The sequence below is a fragment of the Anser anser genome (assembly GCF_964211835.1).
Source record: "Anser anser genome assembly, chromosome: 14".
In the NCBI taxonomy this organism is placed as follows: domain Eukaryota; kingdom Metazoa; phylum Chordata; class Aves; order Anseriformes; family Anatidae; genus Anser; species Anser anser.
In genome coordinates this window covers 8,888,588-8,905,591 of record NC_139735.1, presented here as the reverse complement: position 1 = coordinate 8,905,591, position 17,004 = coordinate 8,888,588, and the positions used below count along the sequence as shown (strand labels likewise).

Sequence of the window (17,004 nt, the reverse complement as noted above, 5' to 3'; positions counted from 1 at the left end):
TGAGAATGACAGGAAAAATAGGAGACAATATGAAGCTAAGAGACGGGGAGAGACTTAGGAAATAGGGTCACGGATAGTGAAAAGCAGAAGTTCTGTGATGGGGCTATGGGATAAGATCAGGTAAATCACAAAGAAATGCACCGGCTATGTGTCTGTTGTAGACCCAGTAATGTTCCCATTTCTTAAGTCTGGGTATGTGTTTCTGCATGAATTATATAGTTGATTTGTTCATTTAGTGAACGGGCTAAGATTTCAACAAGAGAACACAGACTTTGGGGGCTGGCTGCCATTGGTGTATTAAGAACTACACAAGGCACCAAGTCAGGTTTCACAAATAATCTTAATTTTTGCATTTAACTTTTTTCTGACTATATTATACAATATGACCTACTGCTTATTAAGACATTCTTTTGTTTGTACATGTGTATTTGTGAATATTTCTTGAAGCACTTGCTTGTAAAAGAAGCTTCAAATAAAACTGCCCATGTTATTGTCCACCTTAGGCATGCACTGTCCTGCCATGTCAGCGTATTTTGCTGCTCTTGAGAATTCTTATGAGGGATTTTCTTTGTAAGCAGTTTGAGGTGCTGGCAGTTGTCCATCCACATGCACAAATCAAATTTCCACATTGTCTGAACTCTTAGAAGGTCTTTTGGAAGTTTTAATGAGATGTCACCAAAGTATTTCCCTTCAGTCCTCAGCTACTGATCACTGAAAGTTTGGAGTTCAAATGCCTCTGCTAATAATGAGAGAGAAACAATCATTGAATTCAGAACTCTTAGCCACTCGGTGTCAGAAGCAGAAAAGGCTTTTAAAAGTGCAGAGAAAGGAAACAAAGTGGAGGTACTTTTTCTAAGACATGCCTGACAAGACAGTGGTAAAGCCACATACCTGGTTTGCCCATTAGAAAACCTGTGCTTTTGTGAAGTAACACATTTTCAGAATTAAATGATGAGAGATGATGAAATGAACGAAAATGGCATTTGATTCCTATTGCCTGCTTGCAAACTGAATTAAGAACTTCAGTGATTTGCTACAATACTTCCGTGTTACAAATACTTGCAAAATAATAATAGAAACTTTCACTCCTTCTCCTAGTAAAACCTATTGCTGTATACAATTGTGAATTTGTTATTCTCTCTGCTACTTGATTTTTTTTTCAGAAGCAGCACTGAAAATAGGCAGTAGGATTTACAGGTTCCACATTTTACACCATTGCCCCCGACTTCAGTCAGCAATGAACCAAGCCCACAAAGAACAGAAGTGACTCATGGTTTTTTTTTTTCCATGTACGGCATGAGAATACAAGCACTCCATAGAAATGGAGCTGAGATTCTTATGCCTTATATGACAGCTGCTGGTTCATACTCCTTGTGATAAGAAGTGGTGTAGTAGTACTGACAAGTATTAGTGAATAATAGTGACAAAGAAGCGAGTAGGCTGAGCCAGGCTGAACAATGGGATGGATGGAGCCTGGTGAAGCCAGTGCTTTCTCATCTTCTCTGATTGCTTTAAACTAAAAGCTTTAAATATATTTAATAAAGCTTATTTTTAAAACAACATTAAAATCTGAAGCTTGTGAAAAAATGTATCAGTATGCAGAGCTCCTCTGCGGTGCTTCTGTTTGGGAGAGCTGTCAGTTGTGCTGGTTGGTCTCCTTTCTGCTGATTACTGAGCTGACAGAAATGTGGGAGAAGGGTCCAGTGTTAACACCAAATACAACCATTGGTGTATGCAGTAGGGCCGAGCCCTACCACAGTGTTGACAGAAACTAACAGGCAAGTTCAAACTACTGTTTTCCTCTGGTGTTTGGAAAACCCCTGGGTGCTGAGGGAAGGGTCATTTTGCAAAGCAGCGTAGACAGACATCCAAAGCCTTTATTTTAGTATCTGTTGTTCATAGTTAAAAACATTATGCTGAGGCTAAGCGTTTTTAATACATATGTCTGTGAATGCTACTGTTCTCATTAGAGATGGCAGGAAAAAAGCAATTACTAGGTTGGCTAGCCCAACCCCTGTGAGCTACAGGATTTTCCAGTTCAGCGTATTCCCTCATTCCTCACTGCAGCAGTTTCTCATGTCCCAGACAATGTGGCTTTGAATTTTTTTCAAGTATTAAAGTCAAAACCATTACTTCTCTCGGGTTACACCTTTTCCTTACCACTTAAGAGCTCATGCTAGGGCTTGGCCATGCAACCTGTATGCACTGAGCTAAGGTGGGATGTTTCAGGGGTCGTGAGCTCTGGCTGTGAAGAGCTCCCACATGGGGTCTGTGCTGTGAGAGGCTGCCCTTAAAGCAGGTTTCCTGATGAGAAATGCCAACAGAAGCACAAAAGCCTGATATTTTCACGTTGATCACACCAAAGGTGACCACAGATTCCGTACCGCTGGAGAAGTCTGAGTCAACTTTAATATTTTAAATTGATAGAGCGCTGCGTTTCGCAAGGCCAGCACCGACTATTATCAAAACCGCAGATCTGCCCTTCCAAACCTCCAGCCAGACACTACCCATATTTTACAGAGCGACTTTCTGTGACTCATTATTGGGGCCGGCAGCAGCCTGGACACCGGGGAGCTCCGAGCCGGAGCTGCAGCCTCGGCGTCCCACCGGAATCCGACCCCCGGCCTCGCCGGGTTTGAGAGGGGCCCAGCGGGCAGGGCACCGACCCCTTCCCTCCACAGCCCCCCTCGGTGCCTCCTCACAGCGCGGGGGCGACCGCCGCCATTCCGCGCTGCCCCCCTCGATCCCCTCAGCGGAGGCGGGGCGCGCGCATGCGCGGCGCCGGGCGTCGGGCGCGCGCAGGCAGCGGGGCCATGGCCGCCCTGCTGCGGGGCCGTGCGCCGGCGGCGCCCTGAGGCGGCGCGGCGCGGCCATGGTGCCTCGGGGAGCCGCTCTGCCGCCACCGCCGGGCACCGAGCCGCCGCTCTGAGGCGCCGAGCCCCCGCCGCGGGACCGACGGGAGGAGGAGGGAGAACAGGAACAAGAGGCGGCGGCGGCCACGACCACCACCGCCGCTTCAGGTGATTGCCCCCACCCCTCCGTGCCCGTCGCCGCGTGTGCGCGCCCCCGTGGGGGGCACCCGGCTGCCTCCATGCGCGGCCCCGAGTGCCCGGCGTGGAGCGGGGGGCGAGGGCGGCGCCAGGCGGGTGGGGAGCGGCCCGAGCCGGGTGGGTGGGTGGGTGGGTGGGGGGCTGTGGGTGTTGGGGGGGCCGCGCTGGGCCCGCTCGTGGCGCTGGGCTCGGGCCCGGCGGCTGAGCGAGGCGCCGGCTTCGTGGCGTCCCCTCCCTCCCTCCGTCGGTCTGTCCGTCCCTCTATCCGTCCGTCCGTCTGTCCCTCGGCTCGGGGGCCGGGCGCTGCAGGCGCAGCCGTGCCCCGGTGGGGGCGGCCTGAGGTAAGGAGCGAGAGCCCCTCAGCGCCCCGGGGTGGCACCGGGGGGTCGGGGGCCCGGCGGCTGCTGGGTGGGAGCCCGGCATCGCCTGCCTCATGTTGGGCGGCAGAAGGGAGAGTTCTCTGATGGCTTGGCTCGTAAGTGTTAGCTGCTTGTGATCTTAGCCAAATTATATATATATATATATATATGTCTTTTTTTTCTTGGGAGTCTGTAGGTGTTGGTGTGTTTGTTCCTTCTGCGGTTTTTAATGCAGGAGTTTCAGGTAACTTGTTTGGTGGACTTGGGACTCGTTTATGCCACTTATCTTGAGCGATCAGCTGGCTGTGCATGGGTATCTTTTTGTTTCCAGCTAGCTTTAACAACTATGGCAGTCAGCTGTGTTTTTTTCCCCAAGTTCTAATGTCTTTAAAGGGTTTAATTTTATTAATTCCTAAACTCGTTAGGGAACAGTCATCTCTGTGACCACCGCTATATAGGAGGATCATCAAAAACCTTAGCAACGTCGAGCTGCTGCTTGCCCAAAACGCAGGATTCACCTTGTTTATGTCAGCCTTAGGAGGAACTGCTGACGTTAGAGCAACCTAATTCTGATGAACCGAGCTGTGTGCGTCTGAAGAAATCCTGGGGAATTCCTTCCTTTGGAGGTGATGGAAGGAGATTAGTGTCTGCTCTGCTTCAGCTGCTGGAATGGGTGCAGATGCAGAAAGGCACATCACGCCAGCAAGACCTGAATGAATGGGTGTGCCTTGGAAAACTCTGTAAGCCTGCTTAGTGTTTCATGTTGCACTCTTCAAAACCTGCTGTATTTGCTACTTTAGAGTTATTTTCTTCCTCTTCATGCGTACATGCAGAGGGCTTCTATTTCAGTTCGCTGCAAGGCTTTTTTATTGTTTGGTGGTTACTGGTTACTCTCTTTCTGAATCCATTTTTATTTCCAGACACACCTGGGAATGTTTGATGTGATTATAAATTGGATGGGTCATGGTAGTTTTGCCTTTTAAGTGCATATTCATGTCTAGCACCTTCGATATGATTCAGACATCTGTGCGTTGGTTTCTCTGCACTTACTTTTAAAGCATTTCCTTTCATTTTAGAGAAGCCCTATTGCTTTGTAATTAATTGCGTACTTGAAAGGAGCATTCAGAAGTGGATAGCTCACCTCATGGAGTTTTTCTGGAAATTTTTTTTCAGTTGCCTGCCTGTCTTGAGTTTAAACATGCTTTAAAAGGGACTTTTCTAAGTGTTTTTGCCATTTGTTTGATCTTCCTGTCGCACGAGTCCCTTAGTGCAGGAAGCTAAGCAGCCTATTTGACAGGCCTGGAAACCGATGCTCTTTATTTAAAGGACTCAAATAGATAAGGTGCAACAATGGAAACTTTTACAGTATTGACAGAAAGAAATCTTGAAAGTCTTATTTTCTATTTTAACTTCCAACCAGTTGGGTAGCCAGTTGTTGGCATTGCAGGCGCTAAACATAGGCTGCGTCTGTATCTGAAATGGCTAAAAACTAAATGAGCAATTGTGGAGGATGGGATATATTTCATCCTGTCATGTTAACTGCATCCTGGTTACACGTTCGGGTTGCAGGTTTTTTGTGGGGGTACCTGAGCTTTACTTGTGTGGCTGGTCTTCTGTGATCGAGCTCTTTGAGGGAGGTTGTCAGAGCCTGCATCATCTTGGGCTGTCATTACTGCTCCGCGTGCAGGTCCCCGGGGTATTCTGTCCTCTGCAGAGGCGCTTTGGGATTGCTGCCCAGATTTTCTCAGAATATGCTGATACAAATGTGGTTAGGCAGGCTTGTAGGTGTAGACTTGCAAATATGGCTGTGATGGGGAGGGGAAAAAAAAAAAAGCTGAATAACTAGCTAATAAACTGAACCTTGAAATGACAAGAAACTATAGAGTTGGAAAAGGACCTGAAAGCAGTTTGGTTTCTGGTGATTCAGTCTAGATTTTTTTTTTCCCTGGAGAGTTTACTTAAATATATTTATTTAGGTATTTAATGAACTAGATTTCAGGTGCTTAACTGGACAGATAAGCTGTGGTCTAAAAAGCAGATAGCCCCTCTTAGTGTGGCTGGGTTTGAACTGATAATACACAGGCAGAGAGCTGATCCCGTAGGAAACCACAGAAAGATTTTCCTGCATACCTGCTGGATTTGTTAACCTCTCTTACCATGCGTTAGTCCCTGAGTTCAGTTCCCTGGTCTTACCTGCTCGTTATGAAAACTAAAAGGGACAGGATGTTTTACAGGCTGCCTATAAATAATCCACTTGCAATATAATTGAGTGTGCTGGAACTGCTCACAGCGTATGAAAGTACTCCAGAAATAAATCTTTAAAGCAACTTTAACTTCACAGTGCTGTGATATGCATTCTCATTTCCTGAATTGATTTTCTTCTTCCTCATAAAGCTTGCTAATATAGAAAGTTGGAAATGTAGATTTTTCTACTATAGAGTCAACTGTCTCTAGTTTATTTTGCCATTTTAATATGTCTTTAATATCAATGTGTGCTCTCTTAGGTCCCTATGAACAGCTATGAGGTGGTGCCTACATATTTTGCGGTAAAAGTTGTTTTTCCTGAAGTATATTATGCATTTTTTTGAAATGATTAACTCAGGTATGTCTCAGTTGATAACTGACTGGGTCTTGCCTGAGCAGGAATTTAGCAATTCATTTGTTTTCTAGATGGAAATAACAGTTCTCCAGTCCCACCGCCGCTCCAGCTCTACAGCAATCCATATTGTCAAACCAGATGGGGAGGGGAATATTGTTTATTCTTTATAACTTCTTACATGGCAAGATTGAATACTCTGTTGCCACCTGACACTCTCTAAAGCTTTGAATCGAATGCTAAATACTAAAGAGTTACTACTTGAAATTACTAACGTATTGAGATACGAAATGGGAGTATTATTGGAGATGCTGACCGGATCTTAATGGTAGCTTTACAGTACACGACTGCAATGTTTCACCGCTTTATTAGTGCGCTTGGTATGCTCATTGTGTCTGGCCTTCTCAGCAGAAATTTTGAGTGCTGTCCTTGTTAGCCAAAACAGAACTTGGCCTCATTTAAATTGTACAGGAGTGAGGCATCTTTCTGCTTTCCTTGCTGCTGACTGCATGGGAAAGAGCTGTTCTGATGGATCAGTGACTCACGTAACCCTCCGGAGCTGTAGTGTTTTTTTTTCCTACAGGCTCACACAGGGAAATTCTTTTCTAAGTGTACATCTGATAAACCTTTTTGTCCTGTTCCTTCCCTTCTCTGTTTTCTCTCTCCCAGACTGATGATTTAAGTCTCTGGAGGATGGGATTCTTCTGTACTTCAAGTTCCTTTTTTTTTTTTTTTCTCAAGAGCAGGACAGGCACTTGGAAAGAAGGGTTCTGAGAAATGCATGAATATAGCACTTTTGGGACTAATTTTAGTATTTTAATTTTTTGACCTGTGACATTGAATCTTTCCATAGTTGCAAGTCAGGATTTTTTCCCCTCTTCAAGATCTGTCTAGCCGTGTTTACCCTTTGGAAAAACCAAAACCAGACTACTCCTGGTTTAGGAATATCTTCAGTTTCAGTATTTAAAGTCAAAACTAGATTACAGATCAAAGTCTGCTTGTTAATGGATGTATGCAAAATCACTAGAGTTTCATAGACGTGAAAAATGGAAGTTGAAAATATTTCTTTTTTGGGGGGGGGGCGGGGGGTCAATCTTTCAAATGTTTTATGTCTTAATCTTGCAGGAGAATGAGCACCTTGTTTGTTCAAAGATGTTAGACTAGACATTGCAGGATCCAGTCTAGTTGTGAAGTTCTGATCCCAGTTGGAGCTACTGAATTTTTCTACAATGATTTTTGGTGTCGGTAGTATCAGAACAACTCTTAGGTTTGCAAATATTCCAATATAGTTCGGTAAGCATTAAGTAACTTTTGTGTAATGCTTTTCTAAATATTAGAAACTCTGTTCGTGTGACTTAGGGCCTGCTTGGATAAATGGATGCAGGTTGTGTGTCCCCTCGTACTTTATTAGTATCTGCTGCCTGTGATGTGATAGTTTAATATTGAATCGGTGCATAAATCAGTTACATTGGTTTGGGGCATAAATTGCAGCCTCAGATGAAGTGGCAAATTTTTATGTGAAGGCAGATCCTCAGAAAAAAATTCCTATTAAAGGGAAAATAAATGTATGTTGTCTTTGAGGGTTTTTTAAGCTCGCTGCTAATCTGTTTTGCTAATGGAATCAGCAGGGACCAATTTGTAATAGCTTTTTTTTTAAAAAAAAATAATAAATCAGGTTTTGTGAATTCTACTGTCTTTTTTTAAAGCTAGCCAGGAATATGTTTTTGACAAAATGTTTGTGCCAGCTGATCAAGGGATTTTTGAGCAGTTCTGTGTTGTTAGAAAATAAGAATGTTTCCATGAGTGTTAATCAGTTATGATGGGAGACTTCTTAAAGCTGTTTGTGGTCAAATAGCGCAGCTGTGCTTGCACTCAGGGAAGAGGTGAAGTCAGAATTTCTTCCCAAGACTGTTCTTTTTCTTGTCCTGATTTGGAACAGGGAGACATTTGAAATCATCAGGAAAAAATTCTGGGGCAAAAACTTGCGGCTTCCCAGTCCTGCTCTGAAGTCCATTTTTTGGCTATGTTAAAACGTGGCCTGTGTTCCTCTAATGTCCGAGCATCCAGCAACTCTTGTCATCATCGTTTGTCTAAAGGTTTTAGAGGCTTAATGTTTTTGTTTTTACACCAATCAAAATAATGTATTGTGAGAGCTCTTTACAATATAATGAGCTTAGTGCAATGGACTTTGTTGCTTGCCTGCATTACGTTCTGTTAGAACTTGGCAGCAATTACAACTGAGGCTTTATTTAACACATCCACATTGCCACTGAAGTTAATTTTAAAGAGTTTCTTATTAGCACTGGGTGCTTTGTTAGGCAGTGACAGAATGTGCTGCAGTGTTTCAGCGGCTGCTGCTCGTAATACATGGCCCATCGATTGTAAGAGAATGTGGTTTTCTGAGTTTGTTTTAACAAGATTGCAATTGGAGTTTGCTGTTGTAGGTAAAAAAAATGTTGCACTTTCTAGTTTTCTTACATTCTCAAGCATGTGTGTGTGAATGTAGAAGGTAAAATTCTTCAGTTTAATTTGGATGTGCAGAATCTAAGTTAACTTTCAGTATTTGGAAAAGTCCATGGAAGTCTGCATTCGGAGTACTTAGGGAAAGTGGAAACTTCCTTCTTGTCTCATGTCTGGTTGTTGCTGTTGACTAGAGGAGGTTTGCTGGTTACAGGAGCATAACTTGAAATCAGGTGCTTGTTGGCACTTTACATGGGGAATTTCATGACGGTGTGAAAACCTGTACGGCAGCTCCTGCCCACTCCTAAGCCCTGATCCACTTGGAAAAGTAACCTAGCGAAAAGCAGGAGGCAGCTTGGTTCAATTAATTCACTGTAATTAATTTTGCATGCTTGGCAAAACCAAGGAGTTTTTTGGGGAAAAAAAAAAGTACAGGACGCTCGAAATGTCTTCGTATGAATTGTCCTCTGAGCTGGTCTGAGCATAGGCTTGAACTTCCGTACACAGCCGAAACGCTTTATGTAGGTCCCAACCTGCACTTGGTCAGCACCATACGTTAAAACTCCGTCTTTCATTCACACTAAATATTGAGCACCAGCGTTCTTTAAGCTATTTGGGTTATGATTTCGGTTGTTCATTTTAAATATCTTCCAGCGTTGTTGCTGGCCTTTGAATTCCCCTTGGGAGGCAATGTGAAATGCCCAGTGGAGTGGTGTGTGCCGGGGAGGGCTGTGCTGCCTTTGGGGTCTGTAGGGCTCTGGAAAAGGTGCCCATGTCTGCGTAACCTGGCAGGCCAGGCTGTGGGCTAGGCGAGGGCAAGCAGAAGCCCTGTAGCCTGTGGTTTACCGAGACAAGTCTCGGTATCGATCTGTCGTGGCTTCTTGAGCTGAATTAGTTTTGTCATCACGCCTTGACAAGTGTCAGCGTGGCTTTAGGTGTGCACCTTTCTGGTAGCATCTTGTCTGTGGCAGCACAAATACAGCTTCAGATGATTCTGTGTGTGTGTGTCTCCGTACAAGTAGGAAATGTTTCTTGGTTTCTGCGTGTGAGCATGACTTCCTTTCATGCTGTGCTGCCGTGTTGCCTTTTTAAAAATTTTCACAATGACCATTTGAATGAAATCCTGTAAAACTTTGAGAAGTGCAGTTCCATATGCAGACTTTTCTGTTTCGGTGGCTGGGACGCAGTTCTTTCGAAGCATCGCTCTAATAAGAAAAGGTTAAACCTGAACTCGGCTGCAGGCTGGTGGTGCTGGGGGTGACTGCATCTGTTTGAATGGCTGCTTGTGGATGAACACTCACTGGGATCGTCCCCACCTTGGCCTTGCCTTCAGCTGCACTGCTCCAATGTGCTGTGTATGACTGGTGGCTTACAAACACAGCTTGGGGTGGATGCTTGGCCGTGGGTGGGTGGCTGAGTGCTTAAACAACACGTTTCCTTTAGGGTCTCAGCTGAAGGCAGTGCTCTGACAGGATGTGGAAACATCCTCTTTACATTGCTCTTTAAAATGGTCCTGTTGGTGACTAGATACCTTTTGAGATGCTGTTGTGGACCATTTTTTTTTCCCTTACGTTTTGAAAGAGGGAAAAAAAAAAGTTTTTTTTTAAAAAAAGCCCTTTGTTGTCTTGCATCATCCATCTACTCTGCTCTCAAGCTCAGCAATTAAATTACCTTCTGGTACTCCTGAGAGAGGATATAGTCTTCTGTTTGTGTGATTCCTTGTAGTGAATTACATTAAAATGAGCAGAATATTTGCGTCACTAATCTTAATCTTTGAAATCGCCAGCCCTCAATTCCATAAAAGTATACAATCATAGCGGTTAATGAATGTCACAAATAACTTTTTTTTTTATAAGTTTGTGTATTGGAAATTATTTCAGTTTGCATTGAGGAAATGAATCTAAAGTGTTTGAACTTTTAGCTGGTGATTATTTTATTTGAGAGTTATAGGAATAGTGTATAGAAATAGAACAGCTCATTGGAGATTGTGAATTTTGTTGGTGTTTGGTTTTTAAAGATTATCATGTAGTAGCTTATCACTATGTAGTATCTTGTACACTGTGGTCCTTTGGCTGGGGACTTGGATGCTGAATTAGTGCGAATAAGAATAAAGGTTTGTTTGGTGCACACCCTTTGACCACTTTTATTGTCATTAACCTACTCCCACAGCCCCCCTTTTACAGTATCACCATGGAAAATTGCTAGCAAATTGATCTTCATGTAGCAACATTAGAAGCTGTCCTGTCTGGATGTGAATTTAACTCAGTTGATTCATTCAGTCATTTGTGGCCGCACAGGAAGCCCCATTCAGATGATCAGTAATAGTTGTTTGTACAGGGAGATTGATCTGATTACTCTTCTGTCTTGTGCTATTTCCAGTCTGCTGCCAATTCACGGAAGGGGAAGAGAATGGCTGCGAAGGAGAAGTTGGAGGCAATATTAAATGTGGCCCTGAGGGTCCCGAGCATCATGCTGTTGGATGTCTTGTACAGGTGGGACGTCAGCTCATTCTTCCAGCAGATCCAAAGAAGTAGCCTGCACAACAACCCTCTCTTCCAGTACAAGTACTTGGCCCTTAATATGCATTATGTGGGTAAGTGGACGTGCATTCAAGAGAAAATGCTGCTGTAGTAAATTCCATTCTGCTCGCTATGAGAATTTTAAGAAATTGTTAATAGCATGGCAATATATTGATTTCAACAGATAGCATTATAATAAATATAATCAGCAGAACTGTAGTTAATATGGGGCTCTGTTTATGTAAGTCGTAAATAAACTCTGCCTAGGGTCTGGAGCTTTGTTATTTAGCTTTGATATGTAAACAGAGTCAAAGTTGGTGTCTGGAAACAATATCGATGCCCTGAAAGAATAGCACAGTGACGTTGGAAACAATCGGCTAGTAGAAAAGCTGCTTGGAAATGCTGTGCAGACAAAAGTATTGTAACTTATATCGTTGGCATTAAAAAAAAGACTAGGGAAAAGGTTGCCTGACTGTGACCACAGCACCAGGAAGTTGGCTTTCACTGCTGCGTGGACGTGGCTCTTCAGTTTACAACCCTATGAACTGCATATACGCTCTGAGTTGATTAGAGCACATAACTACTGCTTGTGTTGCAGATAAATGGACAAAATTACTAACACAGCTCAGGGGGCTGGGGTTTCAACCTTGGCCTGCAAGTCTAGCGCTGAAATGCTAGAAGTCTGGTTTTAGGAGATGAAAGGATTGCTGTTCTGGGACCTGCTCTCCAGGTGGGTATGTGATTCATCTAGTGAGTGCACAGGGGGTTAATTAGGGATTGGATTCAGACTGATGAGGTTGATAGCCAATGAGGACCTACATGAGTACTGCCTAGCTTTGAGAGAAAATGGCTAGCATGTAATTATCCCATTCTGCAGTGTTTCTTCCTTGTAGATGGCTTGGAGGATAACAATGTACTGCAGTCAGCTCAAGGAAACGCCCTTTAGTTAAGTTGTTAGAGGAGTGTGGTTTTTTGAAGTGGCATGTCCAGGGTTTTAATCCAGACTGCAGAAGTGCTGGCATGTGACTTTTTGGTTTTAATCTATTAAATGTCTGCTGTTTGGAAGTTATTCACTGTCATTAAAATCACGTGGCTTTCTTTGTTTTGGCTCCATTCTACTTTGCTAAGGGTAGCAGTGTATCTACTTCCAGTGCAAAAAGCTGGTGTTACTGCTTTATGGGGTTTTATACGTTTGTGGAAGACAGTCCTTGTTTGTTGCTGGTGAAAGGGACGCAGGACCATGGAGGCATGTAGCTATACCTGGCCTTCTCTTGCTTTGCTCATTCTGTGCATGCGACTTGTGTACACACAAGTACATTTTAGGAATTGGATCATCAAATCAGTTTCTAATACAAAACTAACAGTTGTGTAGCAGGTTATCAGAAGGTAAATTCCAGTTGTGACACAGCCCTTTTTTATACCAATTTGATAGCCTTGTCCTCCCTGAAGTGTGTTGAGATATACTAATAAAAAGCATTACAGAGATAAGTATTATTACTTCAAAGTATTTCTCACCTGGAGGCTATTTTAGTACTAAACCAGTGGATTCTGATTCTGTGCTCTTCATACAATCACTCAGCAGTACTTTTACTTTTTGCTTTTACAGCATTGTGTCTGTACTTTCACTTTTCCAACTGGTAGTTGCTGAGATCAAGGGCTTGTAAATAATCAAGCAAGTTGCTTGTGCTAAGAGATATTAAGGCTTTTTTCAGTGACAAAACTTTGCTAGTACTCTTTAAATAAAGTTGATTTGTGTTTATTCCTTGGTTGTTGCTTTTTTTCTTAAAACTACATCAGTGTGAGGCTTGGCTAAGTCAACTTGCATGAGTTTTTCTGCAGATTTAATTGCAACAGTTTACAGAATAACCTTAATTAAAATAGTGTATCAGAACATATACATTGGATTTGTAAGGGAAACCAAGTATTCTTCCACCAGTTTGGGAAATAAAGCTGCTTTGAAGATATGTTGGGGGAAATTAACTGCTAGCATGTAATTTGGATGACAATTTACTGTGGATATTTTTTAGCGTGCTAATTTATTTAAAAAAAAAAAAATGTCCTCTTCATATTTGCAGTAAGCAAATACAGAATCAGCAAATGCTGCAGCAGCTTTGCAATATCAATCAGTCACTGAATTTCTTAAAAGTTACCGTATCAGAGAAGTGCTTTTAACAGCTTAGGAGATCAGGTGCATCTATCTCAGGTAGATGCTGAAGGAATGATTTGATTAGAAAGCCATCAAAATCAATAACATCTACTAGTCTTGATATAGTGAACCTTTTCGCGGAACTGAGGATCAATCGGGACGTTACTAAGAATATCTTTTCTGTTTAAAGGCACTTTCTTCCAACCATTGGACTCAAAGTTTGAAAAGGCAATTAGAGTTGGTCAGGTGGGGTGATATATGTTAAGGTGTGATTCATGTTCCAGTTAGCAGTACTGAGAATGTAATAAAAGCCTCTCAGATGCAATTTGTTCTTTGATACGGCTTTTCCCTTTCATATCTTTTCATGAAACAGCCCTTATCTGCTTTAGTGGAAGGAAAAATATTCCGTCCTGATAACCTCTCTGCCGCAAGTTCAACTGGATGAAATTTAACTATAATTGTGCAAAGCAGTGCAAATAGCAGAGATAAATTTCTGGTTAGAATTGTTGAATGTAAACAGATTAATTCAGCATTGGAAAATTACGAAGTAGTTTTGTTTATCAAATGGCGCTGTGATTACTGTTCCAGCAGGTGGAAAAGGCTGCTGAATGGCCTGCAGTAGGCTTCAACATGAGGAGAGTGTGATAGATGTGCAGGCAGGGTGCTCTAGTAGGTTGACACACTGTTACCACGTAGAAAGATACCAGAGGAAAAGCATTAGAAAACCAACTTTTTTGTCTACAAATATAAAAGGTAAAATGTGGTTTCATTAACATTTTGTTAAAATTGCTTTATATAAATTAAAGCATCCTCTTTAGGATGTGTGCTAGCTAAAAATGGCTTACTTCCTCTGACTTTTATGTGGTGTAGGCTAGTGCACACTGCTACAGCCAGACTTCAGTGCTTGCTTCTACGCTGTAGAGGAGCTCCGTGGGGACAGTCACTTCTTTTTTTATTCTTTTGATGCAGAAGGTGGAAACAGTTGCAACCACATAATTTTCTCCTGTGAAGGCCAAAGTGATGCTATTTGTTCTAACTCTTAAGTACTCTGAACTAAATGGGAAGAGAAGAGTCATGTGCTTAACCTGTAATCATGGTCAGACTTGGAACTTAATGTCACTGTCGTGCTAAAGGCGTAGAAGTGCACTAAACACAGTCTGTTTTCTTACCTAAGAATAAAAATGAGAGCAGTTTTCTATCTTAAACTGCATTCCTTGTAACAAAAAAAAAATCAGGGAAAGAAAGGAATGAAACTGTTTAAACACTTGGAATAATTGGAACATGCATCATCTTTCACAACGCTGTGTGGTTACCTTAATCGTTTGGTCACATTGCTGGCTAGGTGTGAACTACTTATGAATGATGCCTTTAGAAAAGGGGCTTGTGGAAGGAGAAACCAGAACATGCAGCCATCTGATGGTAGCTGATTGCTGTGGTATGCCCACTTTCTTTGAGCTCTCATGGGTTAATTCGGTCTTTTATTTGTACAGCTTTTTGTGGTGCCTCTTCTCTTAAGAGGAAAGATTGAGCAGTCTGATACAAATGCAATAAAAAGTGTGATGTGGAGCTTTGGTGTGAGAAGAAGCAAGCAGCTGATTCATTCCAGAAACTAATTTCCCCAAATCATGAGATGAGGGTGTGTGACTAAATGTGCAAATGCATACAAAGACAAGGCGCTGCTCAGATTCAGCATCTGAGTTTGCTGTCCTGTATCTTCTGTCACCCTCCTTCTAGCACCACTTAGATAAATGGGTAGTAGAACTATTTTTTGAGTGTTACTATTTTAAACTGTAGCTATTTCTAACTAAATGCAATTTGATGGCATTGACTTGGCCTTTATTTCTTACAAAAAATAAAAAACCTTAGTATGTTTTTATCCTTTTTGATTAAATGTGCTGTGTGCTACAGTTGGTAAAGACAGAAGAGAGTAGAGGATATGCAATGGTCAGAATTCAGCACACTCTTTTTTTTTTTTTTCTTTCCAGCTCTGGAGACTACTGGTTCACATACTGCTGCCATAGTGTCCCAGGCTTTTACTAAGCAGCTTTCTCAGTATACAGATACTTTAAAGTAACTTTTATGTACAAAACTGGTAACTCTTTTAGACAACTTGTACATTTTTTTTATTAAAAAAAAAAGTCAATAGTACCTTGCTTGAAAGGAGTTTCTTAAGATTTGATGAGGTTCTGTTGACTATTGTATTTTTTTGAGCACCAGTCTAATGATAACTTGGCAATTTGTGTTCATAATTCGGAATATGTTGTGAGTGCTCATATTCTTATAGCTCCACTTCCAGTTCTGTGTTCTTTTGCAGGACCCTTCAGGTTCTCCGTGGTTGTGGTTAGTGCCAGAGCTCTGATTGTTACGTGTGCTGTATTATAGGAACAGCCCCTGACTCATACAGCAGAACTAGAGCCTAAAGTCCATTGGTTTGTTCAAACAATACTGTAAATCTGTACAGAACCCTGTTCTTGGATTGTTTATACTCAGAATACCGAATCTGTTATACATTTAATAGTTCAAGAAACATCTGTTGAAACCGATGGCAGTGCCCCAGTAACGAGTAGATTGTTCTGTTGGAATTCTTTTCACTGAGATATGCAGATGTTGGTGATGGTTTCAGATCTCGGTTTATTGTTACGCTGTGCCATGACTGGGTAAATACTAATTTTCTTGTGCACGAGTAGGTTTAGATTTGTGTTTTCTCAGTGTAGAACTAATTTTTCAACATATTTTCAGAAAGGCAAAAATATTTACAGTGTTAGCTCAAAGTATGAAACTTCTTGGAGCATGTAACATTTGTTTGGGCAGCTCTGGCTGAGTGGGAGGGTGAGGGAGAGGAGTGCCGTGGCTTGCCACACAAAGACATCACTCCTCAAAAAAGCAACACCTCTTAAAGCCCACCGTGCTTCTGCTGCCTCGGACAGCTGCTCAGCTAGCACCCGTGAGGCTAGATGAAAGATGCACTTGGTGGTGCTAGCACTGGTGCCCCAGTGGCTACTTGAGACTGATACAGATTTAGGCATTAAGTGCTCTCCGAATGGCTTGGCTTGTAGGTTGATTTCCGCTGAGTACATTTTGCTTAAGTTTTTTTGTTGGAGCCACTTCTGATGCAGGAGAGGTCCTTGTGCGAGGTGCTTCTCTATGACTGTTTTTTAACAACAGATGAAGAACTGGTCTCACTCGCAGGTCAGATGTCCCAGACAATTCAGAAGGCCCCATTTGGCTGGGTTATTCTTCAAAGATTCTTAATACAAGCTGAGGATGTACAAGAACTTTTCTTCTCTCCTGTTATGTGACTTAAAAATGAGTGGCTGTTGTGGTTCCTTCTGGTCTTGAGCCAACCTGCGCCAAAGAGGCTGTGGAATCTCCCTTGGTAACTTCTGCATCTTGCCTTTACCTACTGGGAGCTCTAAAACCAATCTTTTGAAAGCCATCGTTTTTTGAAATAGGTGTTTTAGGCACAGACAATATATTAAATCTCTACATAAATTGTTCTGGTGACTGGTTACCGCAAGAAGTAGACTCACTGAAAATAAAGGTGCAAGCTGTTATACTGTTTCTGTCATATCAAATATAGTCTTTCAGAAGTCTGTCCCCTGTTATGGGTACTTGTATGTTGTGGCCAGATAATCTTCTGAATAAACTGAAATGAGCACAGTCAAGGGTTAGGCTAAAATGCAGTAACAGACTCCGTGGTACAGGGTTCCTACTTGGAGTCAGGACAGACGTGAGTCTTGATGGCATTCTGCGATCACAACTTGCCGCTTTACAGGGTATTGTAAGATGTGCCCTTTATCCTCAGAGGGTATGGTTGAGTGGGCAGATAGGCCCTCACAAATTAAATTTCTGGTACAATCCAAGCAATTGTGCT

The 17,004-nt window shown here is 42.5% G+C and overlaps 1 protein-coding gene across 6 annotated transcripts in view; it reads left to right on the top strand.

Annotated features, from left to right (window-relative positions):
- Nucleotides 1-2,765: 2,765 nt before the first annotated feature.
- The window catches only part of RNF145 (ring finger protein 145), a 44,709-nt gene continuing 30,470 nt past the window's right edge, over nucleotides 2,766-17,004 (top strand). Inside the window, exons 1-2 of one of the 6 annotated variants that reach the window (XM_083798300.1) lie at nucleotides 2,766-3,020; nucleotides 10,845-11,058. In XM_083798300.1, the coding sequence (XP_083654426.1) occupies nucleotides 10,875-11,058 (184 nt within the window). In that variant the 5' untranslated portion in view covers nucleotides 2,766-3,020; nucleotides 10,845-10,874. Of the gene's footprint in view, nucleotides 3,021-3,238; nucleotides 3,392-3,424; nucleotides 3,526-10,844; nucleotides 11,059-17,004 lie in introns of those variants that run through there. The other 5 variants (XM_083798298.1, XM_083798295.1, XM_083798296.1 and 2 more) reach the window with 5 other exon arrangements.